The following is a 14,051-nucleotide window of genomic DNA, read 5'->3' on the forward strand; positions in this document are numbered from 1 at the left end:
GACAGGATAGCTGGATTTTATCTTATTTGCGCTGTACCCTCTGCCATCCATTCACATTTTCGCCGGCGTTTCAAGGGCTGTGGAAAAATAATGCACTCGAATTTATATTGTTCCATTTAATTTCAATGGAGATGTCTCTCGGTACTGAAGAAAATCCACCTTACAGAGTAAAGCTTTCTCGACAATATTGCGTCGAACAAAGGATCAAGAAATTTATTTAAATTACTTTGATGTTCTTTGTTGTTTTCAATCATTCTCTGCTAAGAGTATCATGAATTTATAACTACTAGTACACAGAAAAAAAAATTTACTTAAATCAAGAAAATAATTTTTAAGATTTTCATCTTCTTGATTTGAGTAGAAAAATTCTTAAATTAAGAAATTTTTCTTGGTTCAAGAATTTTTTACTCAATTCAATTTTTTTTCTGTGTAGAGTTTAAAATATTTGTTATTTTTTTTAATTAATTTCCAATTATACAAAACTAAAAATGATATATATTTTCAAAGCTCAACTTCTAAAGAATCTATATAATGTTGAACCTAATTTAATTATAAATAAAAATTACAACTACTTGTAAAAGTCCTGAACAAAATAATTGGGAATTAATGCTGAGGCAGTCAAAAAATTGTTCCTTAAAATTCTTAAACAAATTTCAACTAAAGCCCAGCGGAGCATGCGATAATAATAAAAATAAATGAAATGATTTAGATCCTCACCTCCTTCAGTCTCGTGCCAAACGATGCCTTCCAGTGTCACCGAGGTTCCAGGTTCACACGGACCCAGACATTCTGGTTCTGTGATTGTTCCAACACTCGTTCCGACGCAGACATCAGACATATCCTGTAATCAAAACATTGATTATTTATTTCAATCCAGAAATTGATTTTATATACAAGGTTTGATATTTTCTAAAGCAATGATGATAAATTTACCGACAATTTGAGAATTAATAATTATTGTGATTATCAGGGGGAATAATAGCCGTAAATATCTTATTTATTCGAGCAGTAAATTTTAATATGTTGAGTGCTGTTTGCTGAGTAATGGATAATGAGGAAATAAATATAGCTAATAGAGAAATCCTAACATTAGCCAGTTTAACAGGAACTCTTGTTTGGCGCCCTCTACCTTTACCTCAATCTCCATTTATAGTTTTACTCCAGTCTTTAACCCTGTAGGATTACAATGGGAGTTTTAAATGCAAATCGGTGAGTTTATGTTGAGGCTTCCATAATTACAGAAGCGTCCGTTGCCTTTACTTCCATATCCATGCATATAATGCTAAGTACTGAGGTCACGCCTACTCAGAGTTTATTCCGCACCGTGAAAACGCAGCACCTGAATACGTAGAGGCTTTAAGTACTTTCTGAGTTATCGCACTGACCTTTTTAAACTGTCACGGTTTTGCAAAATTTTTATTTTTTTTTAGGGATGTTTTTATTTACATTCCGGTATTTGAGCTTTGTTTTATTGTCCAATCGCCGGTGGAAAATTTTATTTTACCATAAAAGCTTGGGTAGTTTATTCCTGATATAGATGTTTTATACTCGTGTGTTATACGAGCTTTATAAGTATCGAAAGTGTATATTATGTCGAAGCATGCAAGTATTTTACGATCAGTTTTCTGTACTACCCGTCTAAAAAGGTTCAGTTTATGGCACAAGTTACAAGGTTTCGAGACGCTAGACTCAACTTTTAACAATAACAATACTTATACTGACGAAACAAAACCGATAGCAATGAGAAGGCTGTTAAATAAATATATGAGCTATGGGAGATTTTTAAGTCGGGCTGAAAGTACTCTTTGCTTAAGTTGGAGATTTATTAACTGCTAGTAAATTTATTATATTTATTTATTGATGATTAAAAATTATTTTTTTTATTTTAATAAATATTTTTTGGAAAGAAACGCTGTATTTATTAATAGGTTTGCAAATTTTTACAATTTTAAAAACTTAAGCGCTTAAAAATAAATTAAAATTTTTATAAATTCTATAAGAAGTAAATTTAAAAATAAAAAATTTCAGTTGTAATTAATATTCCTTTAAAATATAATTAAAATTTTTTTTTTGTAATTTTAAGATTAATTATAATTATATTTTTAACGTGTAATTTTTTCATTTTTTTTTTTTTTTGGAGCGCTTAATTACTAAAATTTACATTCAAGTAATTTTTTATAGTGTAAAAAACTCCTCAAATAAAATTTTGACACAAATTTTATTTAAAGCTACTAATAAATATTTATTGACAGCTAAAAAATATTTTTTAACTTGAAATAAAAATTCATTAGCAATTAAAAAAATATTTATTAATTCTTAATAAATATTTATTAAATCGTCTAATATTAAAAAATCATTCAAAACTCATTAAATATCAATAAATTCTTCTATCAGTATAAAATTGTCAATCAATAGAACTAAAAGTACTTTTTTACAGTAGTCATAAAAAATATAACACCGATAAAACTTCTCAGCAAATGATATAATATCGAGAAAAAAAAAAACAATTAACGACTTAGCGCAAATAAGACGTCACTTTATGGACTTTACGAGGATTTTTCAAGATTATATTAAACTATAAAAGAAAAAAAGGGTAGTACAATATACGATATAACAGTGAGTATTAGGCAGGTTTATAGATCTTATGGTCTGGTGGAGTGGCGACGGAAAAAGGATTAAGTATTCCTGAAAGATGTCTTGTCCTTAAGAGCCTGGAAAACAATCTTATGGGATAGAAAAGAAAAAAGAAGCAGACGTAGATGGAGAGGAAGAGGAAAAATGTTGCGGTACTTACGAGCAACTTGAGTCTTAACTTTTGTTGTGAAACAAAAAATTACCGTGTGCTGGTATGTGCGGGTATATATAAATATAAATACATATACAGTCACATCAACATCGACGGCATTCCTCTTTCACATTGTATGGCTGACGAGCTTGAGAATTCAAATCCACCTGCAGTATACATTATTGTCGATTTATTGGATAAATATTTGGCGGATAAAAACCCGCAGAAGTAGAGGTGGTGGAGGCTTTTTTAGTTACCGGTAGATACAGTAAACTCTCCTTACTACGTATATACTTCTGCTCAGAGTGAAGTTTTACTTTTATACGGCTAAAATGAGAGAGGTGTTTCGTGGCAGAAAGAAGAAAGCAGAGTTGAAAGACGAGTCTCAGGAAACCCGAGTACGAGGATTGAGAGTCCTCCTCCTTGCTGTTTTTTTTTTTTCTTATTCTTTTTCTTTTTCTTCAACACTCGGCAGCCATGTTCACTCTCTCATGAATATATTCATGAGTTTCTAGCAGACACTGTTACATTACCTCTATAATGTATATATTTATGTGTATATGTGTGTGTAGAAAATATAGTTAGCAAGTAACTCTGCATATTCTAGCAGGTTTTAACTCTGCAATTATTACCTGGTTAATTACTAAATTTTCTCTGCTATTCACCATCTACAATTTACTATTTTAATATCTTAATCCTATCTACGAGAAGATACCTTAATTGATTGTGTTTTTAATTACATAATTCTTTATTGATTTTTTGTCTATTTTTATATACTACACTGTGATATGTATTTTTATAATCTATTGGAATTTTTTTTATCGATTTAAGAGTCATAAAAAGTGTTAAATACAATTTTGATATTTTGTTAAACGTTAAAAAATATTTATTAATTTTTGATTAGTATAATATGTTCATAAATAATTTTTAGTCTTTTAATTTCACTTAATATGCCAAATAAAAATTTTCCAATACATATAGTGTTAAGAGTTTCCGATAGGTGGCGCATGGTCGCTAAATCGTCTCACTACTAGAGAGTTAAGTTTTAAAATAAGTATTTTTTTACTTTTCTAAGGTAACTTATCGGTTTATACTTTAATCAATTATTAATAAACTAATTATTGTTTAATTAGACAAATCAATTGAAGTAATAATTTAAATAAAAAGTACTAAAATTGAAAATTTATAATAAATTATTTTTTTTTAAATAACCTATTAATTTGTTAAGTATAAGCAATTTTTTTTTTTAGGAAAAAACATGAAATTTGTTATTAATACTTAATAAATTGATCCTGTTTTTAATTATTAATAAATTTTTGGTAGCTATAAATTGCAAGCGACGTGACTGGAAAATGTCGATGCAAATCAGCTAGTTGACGGTTATGAATAATGAATACTGTAATAGATATCTTGGTTACATCTGTAGAACCTGAGCATTGCATCGGAAATAGAAACGGTAGCCCTGGTGGCTAATTGCGGACCAATTACCGGGCAGGTTGGTGCGCTGCGTTGCTTGCAATCACGATCCAAGGCGGCGATAAAACCTCTATGGTATAAAGTACGAGGCTCTGTGTTTGTGTTTGTCTTCAGCCAGCTCATTGCAGTGTTGCGTTTAGTTGTGGAGCTAAAAAGACCCAAGGGCAAAATAAAACAGCGAACTGTATAATCCCGATGCGCTTTTTCCTCGGGAAAATAGAAGACGCTGTCTAAGATAATTATTTCGTGACAACCAACGTGGAATTTACTTTTTTCTCTTTAAATTATACAGACCGAGGTATATTTAAATCCCCATGCCCTCTTCGGTCTCCACTCTATTGTCAAGTTATTTCGTGTAGATTAATTATTCTGAGCTGCATAAATAATTGGATTTTCTTTTCAGTAGTTTTATTTTTATTTCATTTTAGTGTTTACTTTTTTCACCCATTAAACATTCAGCTGGATCAGCTCAATTTATTAATGACCAAGATGAAGATGATGAAGGATGACGAGCGAGCTGAGAAGTTAAATTGTTACCAGCCGTATAATTACGCGGAAAACAAAAATAAAAAATTTATATATTTATGCTTTGTATATACCATTGATAATGATGATAATAAAAAAGTCGTCTTTTGTTGTTACTCCGGGGAGAGAGCATTATAGCAATCAACTTTAATGGAAGAAATAAAATGCAGGTGGTATTACTGCGTATATTTCTTTCTTAGTTTAGTTGTTGTTATTTTTGTTTTTGAAACCGCGAGAAAAAGCTGTGTTGCTGTTTTTACACTTTTTCCCTTATTTTCCCGAGAAAACTCTCTGTAATCCTATTTTGGCATATCTAAATTCATTTTGTAACAGTGCCAAACATATAAAACTCACTCGTTTTTCGGTGAACTCAAAAGCTCGTTTACTTTCTTTCGTTTAGTGCTGCCAAAACTTTCACGCGTTACTTTTCGTTCAATTGATTTATGATAATTAAATTTTGAGTGTGTTATTAAAATTTTTTCAAGTGTATTTATTAATAATTGAGCTGATATTTCTTGAAAAAAAATTTTTTTTCGACGGTAATGGTGTTGAAAAACTTCGACAGGTGGCGCATGGTCGCTCAATTATTTCCTTCGAGGAGAGTTAAGTTTTGTTACTTATTTAAGTAGTTTCTCTAAAATTAAATTTTTATGTTAATTAACTACTTAGCGATAAAATATGTAGAAAATTGTTCTTAAATTTTATTTTTTACCTCCATATATGTTTAAATATGATCAGATATACTTTTATAAAGTCTGATATAAAAATTTGCTTATCAGAACATTTTTTTACGGTTTTTTTTTTTTATTATACATGCCGCTATCTTTTTCCGATCGGAAATAATTTCACAATAAATTTTATCACAAATATAATATAACATCGAGTACCGATAAAAATAAATTGAATTTTATTACAAAATTGTTTTTGACGAGTTAATGGAGGTCTTTATTTTTTTAATTATTTTATTAACTCATCACACACTTCACAATTACAAAATTAATTTTAACATTCCCTCTATTTAATTGATTGATAAATTTTAAATGGATCGTAATTCAACTTTTGTGATTAAATTAAATATTTCAATGAAAATTCAATATTTCTCTCTCATTAAATATTAATTCTTATTGTCATTAATTAATAGCTTCGTTATATGTATTTTTTTTTATTAGATGAATTAACTCAATAATTACTATTGTGCAGCCAATTTATATGTGATTTCACTTAAAATAGTTAAAGTCAATAGACGTTTTTTTATCATATCTGAAACTATAAAATATAATACCGCTCGTTTGTAACTATAGTATTTACAGATGTACGTAACAAGCACTTATATTTATGTATATCGAGAGATATAGAATGAGCTCGTTCAAGTCTATCGATTTTAACCCCTCGACAATTTTATTATTATAACGCTTTGGAGCTTGATATTCCAATGACTTAACAGTGATTTCATAAACTCTAGACATTGATCGATCGCCAATTATTCTTTGCCCTCGTAATTAATTTTAAAAAACATTTATTCGTTAATAAATATTATAACATAAGCAATTTATCTTATGAAATATAAATTTTAGATATTATCATTATTATTATTTTTATTGTTGTTGCTGTTACACTGTTGATCTTTTAAGACTATTTTATGGTGTTTTTATTTAATATTATAATAATAATATATAAAAATATGAAAAAATTGATAAAAATCATTTTTATAGAGAATTCAATTGCCTATAAAAAAGATCTCTTATCATTTTTTTGTATCATAAATTTTTGCTCACAATAATAATATTGATAATCAAATTTAAAAAACTTAAAGTATTATTTTTGTTGTTAATATTATTATTATTATTATTTATTAAATCAAAGATGGTTAATATTATAAGCCAGACTACCCGATCCAAATTGTTGGATAATGACTAATTTTTCATTATTATTTTTTCACCATAATATTTTATCGGTATGAAGCCTCAATAACATCAGAGAAAATTTAGGTGAAAATAACAATTAAAATTTGTTTTGACAATTATGATTAGAGAAAGATTTAATTTTTTACTCAGTGTAACTTTTTTCAGTGACTGAAAAAATAATTTAGATAGCTCAGACCAGGACTCGAACCTGGATCTTTTGGTTACGCGTCAAATTATTATTATTATTATTATTATTATTATTATTATTAAATTGTATTTAGATATATGTAACAATAGTATTTATGAGTAATAGCATTTACGATATTAATATTTGCTATACTAACATATGAGAAGCTAATGAAAATATTTTTAAGTGGAATACTCTAAAGAACCCGAGAATCATTCAATCAAGTTTTTTTAAACAACCACAACTACTAATATATCTTGTAGTATGATAATAATAATAATAGTAATAATAATAAAGTAAAGAGCAGTGGGATTGGATTAAAAAAGACAGAAAGCGTTAACGAATGCCACGTACGTACTTTGTCGACGGAAAAAAACAAGACGGACATGTTGGTATACCATGAATCGATCAAAGGCCCTTGGGCGACACTCGGCAAGAAATTCTGACGAGTAAAGCGCTGCCTTATTAAAGTTATATTAACTTAAACTATCTAAAATGTATGTAGAAATTTTTGTATGTGTTGCTGTTAATGTGAATGGATATGGGCTGTTACTACCACTTCGAGACGATTAACTCAGAAGAGTGTGCCCCTGAGCGGTTAATGCCATCTTGAGAGCTGTTATCAACTGTAGTAATTATAAACACTTGGTTTTGTGAATTATTTTTAATTAATTACTCGAATTTTTAATCAGCTGCTTTTAATATTGAAGGGCAAAAAATTTTGACAACTATTTATTTTAAATTAAAAAAATTGTTGGGGAATAAATAAAAAAACTTTTTGAGAAATTAAAGAAAAAAAAAAAATTAAAAATTAGATAATTAAAAAGAAAAAATTTAAAGTAAAATTTGGAACTGAACTAAAAATTTTTCTTTAGATAAAAATGATGTTTTATCGAAAATTTTGAATTTAATTTAAAAAAAAAAGTACTTGAATATACTCTGAGGTTTTAAAATACATAAAAAAAAATCTGACATCTGAGTGATTCAATAAATATTTAATTAAGGCTACCAGCATAAAAAAGAAATCTCTTAAACTTTGGACCTGAGAAAATAATCCTCTCTAAAAAGTAATAAAAAGTAAATGCTTTTAAAGAATATGTATGAGCTCCGAGCTCAATAAAAATAGAAAAAAAAAAACGAGTTTAATATCTTAAACATTGTTTACGCAAGAGCGCGTCGTTTAACATATATTTATAAATTCATGCTGGGAGCAATTTACAATTACTCGATAATTAAGAGCGGAAGTGAAGTAACACTAATTCATCATAAACCAAATAAGTATTTACATTTGCATAATTATAAATAAATATGCAAATTAAGTATATTAATGCGATAAATTATATTGATTAGTGCGCTAATTCAAACAAAATAAGTAAACTACACATACAAGTAAATATAATTCATTTCCCTCTACATTTAGTTCTAAACTGTTTTGTGTGCTTTTGACGGGCTGAATGTTTAATGGAATTAAAGCGACTAATAACTAAGCGTATAAATAATTATCTGAGCTATAAATGTTTAATGAATCCTCGTTTTACGAAATAACTCGGCTATTCCCATGGCTGCTTATAACTCGATCGACGAGCGACAGGTTACATAAATACATACGGATTATAGAGTGACGGCATACATCATGTACGTATACACCGACGTTATAAATCAAGCATACATTTCGTCGAGAATAAACGCAAATTTATTAATAGTATTGAGTAGTGTCTATACCTCGCAATATTGTTCCTGATAAAATATTTATACAAATTTGCTAATAGCTTAAAAGCATGATTAATCGATAACTTTATACTTGCTCTGTGATATTCTATCATTTTAAAGTCTAGATATGATTCATTGATTTATCGAAAAAATTTTATTCTTTGAGATTAATAGCAATTAATAATCCGTGTTTTATAGAATTATATCTTAAGAATTTTTATGATATACTGATAGAAATTTATTAAATTATTTAATTTGATAATTGAGGAATTTATTAAATATGATATGAATTTTTAATAAATCTTTTTTTGGAGAAAAATTTATTTTAGAGTTATTAATAAATGTTTATTAAATTATTTTATTTAAAAATAAGTTAATAATTTATCAAATACAAATAATTATTTTTTAATAAATATTTTTTTAAAATAAAATTTCATTTATTAAATTAAAAATTCATTAAATTATTTAATATTAAAAAATTATTTATTGAAAATAAATTAATATTTTTTAAATATTAGTAATTTGATCCAATTAGAAAGAATTTATTAATTTGTAAAAGGGGAAGAAAAATTAATTTACTAACAACAAATATAAATATTTATCAACAATTGATAAAACTAATTAAATATCAACAAGTTCTTCTATCAACATAGATAAGAACAAACAGTTTTTAAACCAAAAATTTTTTTTTTCAAATTAATTAAAAAAAAACATACTAAAATCATTGAAGATAAAAAATCGAAGCTTCAATTCATAATTGATACCCAGTGAAACAAAAAATTGGATCCGCGAAAAAAGGATTTCTCTCATGATTGAATTTATTTAATCCACTGATAAAATTATATTTTCCTCTACGATATAGAACAGTTACGATTTATATTTCCAAAAGAATAAATATCCTACAAAACACGAGACTAGACACCGACAGAAAAATAAACTGATGGTGTTGGTTTATATAGATAGGAAACATTGACACAAGTAGACAACTAGCAAATAAATCTGATCGGAAATCCATCGACCGTGTGCCACTTTAATGAATTTAAAAACTGATTGAATATTGGATATTGTTATCTCTCTACATGAATTATTATCTCGGCTAAATATAATTAATGCAATTAAAACAAAAATGAATAATCATAATCAGTATAATAATATATAATACATTGTACGTAATGAAGATGAGCAATGTCGATGACAATTAGTTCAATCAAGTGTACGGTTAACATTTAACGTCAGGAGAGAACATGATTACGTATTATACATCATACGTATGTGGATGGATTAGGGACTGGAAGTGATGCATAACCAAAGAGAATAATCTCTCTGGGGAGGACAAGAAACATCAATGTCACTATTCTGGGCATAATCCACCAAACTATCTTCCTTTCTCCCATTTATACCGCAAACTTTCAACGTTATATTGAAACATCGATATTCTGGAATCTTGTTGCGCAGCAGAGATGTGTTGGAGGATATGTGATGCATACATGCTCTGCCAGACAGACTGCTACAATTTATCCCTGAAAAGAGTCCACCCTTGAAGTAGAGACAGACATAGCGGCTCAAAACTCAATACTGAACAGCACCTTTATTCCATAGATTTTCCATCTCTAGGTTATGTTCCATCCTCTCATCCTCTTTTCATTTCATCCCATTTTCAGGTGAGCCCATTCGACATTTCGCCCACGTAGAACCTTGCGAGCCAACCAGAATCCTCCATGCACTCCACCAACCAGGGAATATTGATTCATCGGGTTGCGCCATCTGTCAGCAGACCGCCGCTCTCAATATTATTCCCGGTGTTGCATTGCACTGCGGGATGCTCTGAGCTCGTCCGAATAAAAATCAGAGTCAGAGAGAATCATCTCCAGTGTTTCGTAAGCCAAATTATGAATAATATTTGCATTGATGTCCAAATTGCTGGGCTGTGTTAAGCAAGCCGTATGCAGATGTAATAAAAATAAAATAAATATTTAACTTTTGGATATTGCCACTTAGCCACACTTTTATTTTATTTAATCAAATGCAATAAAAGTAATGACTTGGTGATGTAATTTCTGATAGTAAAAATAAAAACAACTTTTAATGTCTCTTAACTTGTGAGTCACCAACACCGGATGGAGAAATTAGTCCAGATTAATGGAGATATTTGTCGTAGAGCCAGCGTTTGTAGAATTGATTCATATGTTGCGTGCATTAATTCCCATACATGTTTGCCGTAAATAAAATATACGTTCGATTCAGTATTGTATGTTGAGGATCGAGATGGAGACATACATGTAGCTTGTGAGCGAGCAGCCAGGTCATTCAACCGAGACAATGAGAAAGGCTGTGCATGTGGGTTATGAACGTTAATAAAAGATTTAACGTAAAAGTTTCTTCGGGTATACACTGATAGTAATCAGGTTAAAGATTATCGACGAGTGATAATAAAAGTTAGCTGCTATGTACTGTGAGCATGGGTATCATTACTAAACGGGTTACCTCTCAAACTCAAACAATCGCTAATTTTTATCGTCTATCACCGCCAGTGTAGATATTGTGCAAGTAAGTATGTATGCTGTTGATAAATATTTCTGTTTGGTGTTTGTACATTAAATGCTATTTGCAGGTATAGTCGCTCAGCTCGTATGGACATAGTCTAGCTATTACATGTTGTATATAGCTGGAAAATGTCTGCGATAGTGTGCAATGTTCAGTAATGTTGCATCGACAAAACTCCTCGGACGGTATAGAAATACACTCGGAAAGTTGCTCACATTCAGCGTGAGCCAAGCTATTTGATGTAATGTTGAAGTTCCATTTACGAGGGAGCTTTAACCTAACATAAGGAACAAAGTTACCCTGGATATATAGATATTATATTTATACACACCGTTTTAAGCTCAGGCTTTTGAGTTTCAGTTTGACACACACATGTTCCACACACTCGGTGATAACACTGCAGTAGGTATTGCTATATCTTACAAAGTTGTTTACCCAGCTTGTACTTTTCCCTTATCTGCTCTACAGTACACATGTGTGCTGTAAGACTGACAACACTGTTTTATAAATCCATACAGTGTTTAACTTTGTATCTTAATGTGGAAAATACTTTGTGTGTGTGTGAGTGGGTGGGTGTTGGGTAACTATCAGCAACTAAACGCTGCAGACAGAGATGAGATTATGAGGGTCGATACTTGCGTCTTTCCGTTCGGATGTGATATAGTTATATAACTGCACAACTATCAGGGTAGTTTTAGAATTTCTCTTCGCATTGATCAAGAGAGACAGAGACATTTACGGCAAACTTTCTTATAAGCTTCCTTTGAGGGCTTTTTGAACACTCGAGACTATTTTCATGAGAATTTATGGGCTGCTACGCTGTTTGCTAACTTTTGTGTCTCATTACTTCGAGGCTACTTGCATATTTTATTAATTTTAATTGTTTTAATTTAACTCGAGAATAGTTGACAACTTTTGAATTATGTTATTTTTCTGATTAAGTTTTCAAAGTACTTATAGGATTAAAAGTTGAAGAACCAATCCATTAATTTTAAACCTTTTTATAATAAACGCGGGATGAATTAGTGCGCTGATAGGATTTGATAAGCTTTATTTATTGGTGATAGATTATTGTATAACAACAATCAATGTATCTCTGATAGTTCATCAATTATTTATTAAATAAAAATTATTAACAGTCAATAAATAGTTCATTAAATTTTAGTAAATATTTTTTTTGTTGGAAAATATTTATTTGAACACTTAAATAAAACGAAGGGCTGAAATTTTATTTAGACTATTTTTAAAATTCTGTAATTTGAATAGATAAAAAAAATGCTGATAGATCAGGCAGATTTATATTTTTTTTTTTATCTAACAAATAATACAAATTATGAAAATTTTTAAAATATCTACCTATTAATAAATAGTAAAAAAATTTTATTAAAAATAAAAAAATATAATAGCTTATGATAAAATTAAATTCTACATAAATGAATTTATCAACAGATAATAAAACACTATCATTACAAAATAAATATGAATATTAGCAAAAAATATTCAAATGATCCATTAAAAAAAATGTAAATAATTTGAAGATATTTTAATTTGTCTCCGGTATTTTTATTTCTCTAGAACATTTGCATTATTCAGAGATATTTTTTGTCTCGAAATATTCAACGTCCGCAGAAATTCAGCTCATACACATCTACAGAAATATTTTGTCTGTCAAGCAAAGTATGTGTAGTACAGTAGTCTAGTCTTTCTTCTCTCCTCTGTCTACTTATACACCCACACATGATATTCTATTTAACTTTAATATAAAATACTACACAGACTACAGACACATGTCATATACTCGACGTGTGACACTATCTAAACTGAATATCTCTTAAACAAAACTTAATACCAACAGCAAGCTTAATGTTTACTCTTTAAAATTATCCCTTTACCCGGATTGTAATAACAAAAAATAAATTTGAGACACTAAGCGTAAATGTATCAACACACATAAATACACGAATGTTGTACAAAGAAAAATATGTCGTTTCGTGGAATAGAATATGTAAAATATATGAATATAAAAATAATGTACCAAAGCTGAGCTAAAGTTGAAGTAAAGCTTGGGTCTTGAAGTTGATGCAACCGGCAGCAGTTGACATAACTATAACGAGTGTGTTAGGTACTCTTTCAGTGTCTACTTCACGGTTTAGTTGTGCCTCCAAGTGCTCACGCTGAGCTGGTTAGTTTCTCTAATTGGACACGGGCAAATTAGTCAAACTAATTCCAAGTTGCGACAAATTCCTCCCAAAGTTAACTGGCGAGCCGCGAAAAAATTTATCAACCCGCTAATAAATATCAAGTACAAGACTGATTCCAGGAATTTATTTATTGCCTCAGTCAATCACCCGAGATTTATTTTATTCACTTTGATCGTTGTAAATTATGATTCTCCTGCAGCATGTTCTCTGTACAGCTATTAATTAAATTAATGCCGCAATTCTTGAGCTCATATTATGTAGATACGTATATACCAATCGGCTATACTGATAAAATAATTAGAGACGATGAAATTACATTTATATTCTGTTGAATTAAATTTTATTATCTGAAATGTAGAGGAGTGCTTAAATAGAGAGCTAACTTGTTAATCGTTCAAACTACAGCGATAATTACCTGTGCCAAGTAAAGACACTTTACTCCACTCGGGTGAGTTAAAACTGTACATAATGCAAAAAGATAATAAACGAGCATCCGGGGGGAATTTTAACTTTTTAAATTCCGTTAGAGTGTTTTTTGTTCTACTTAATTAATATGTTATGAGTTGTAATTAATTTTAGGACTTGAATGTTAAAATAGTTAAAATTTTTAATTAAATTTTTTTTTTTAGTTTATCAAAAATCATTTTTCAAAATATCGATTTTTGGATGAAGAAATTTTTTTTTAGTTAAAAACAATATAAAAAATTTTTTAATTAAAA

General features: G+C 29.1%; 1 protein-coding gene across 7 annotated transcripts in view; it reads right to left on the reverse strand.

Annotated features, from left to right (window-relative positions):
• Nucleotides 1–14,051, reverse strand: part of LOC123259379 (zinc finger protein 608-like) — a 95,086-nt gene that overhangs the window by 12,456 nt on the left and 68,579 nt on the right. For all 7 annotated transcript variants that reach the window (XM_044719835.1, XM_044719832.1, XM_044719837.1 and 4 more), the window contains one exon: nt 718–841. In XM_044719835.1, the coding sequence (XP_044575770.1) occupies nt 718–841 (124 nt within the window). The remainder of the gene's footprint in view (nt 1–717; nt 842–14,051) is intronic.

This window comes from Cotesia glomerata, linkage group LG2 (assembly GCF_020080835.1).
Source record: "Cotesia glomerata isolate CgM1 linkage group LG2, MPM_Cglom_v2.3, whole genome shotgun sequence".
Lineage (NCBI taxonomy): Eukaryota > Metazoa > Arthropoda > Insecta > Hymenoptera > Braconidae > Cotesia > Cotesia glomerata.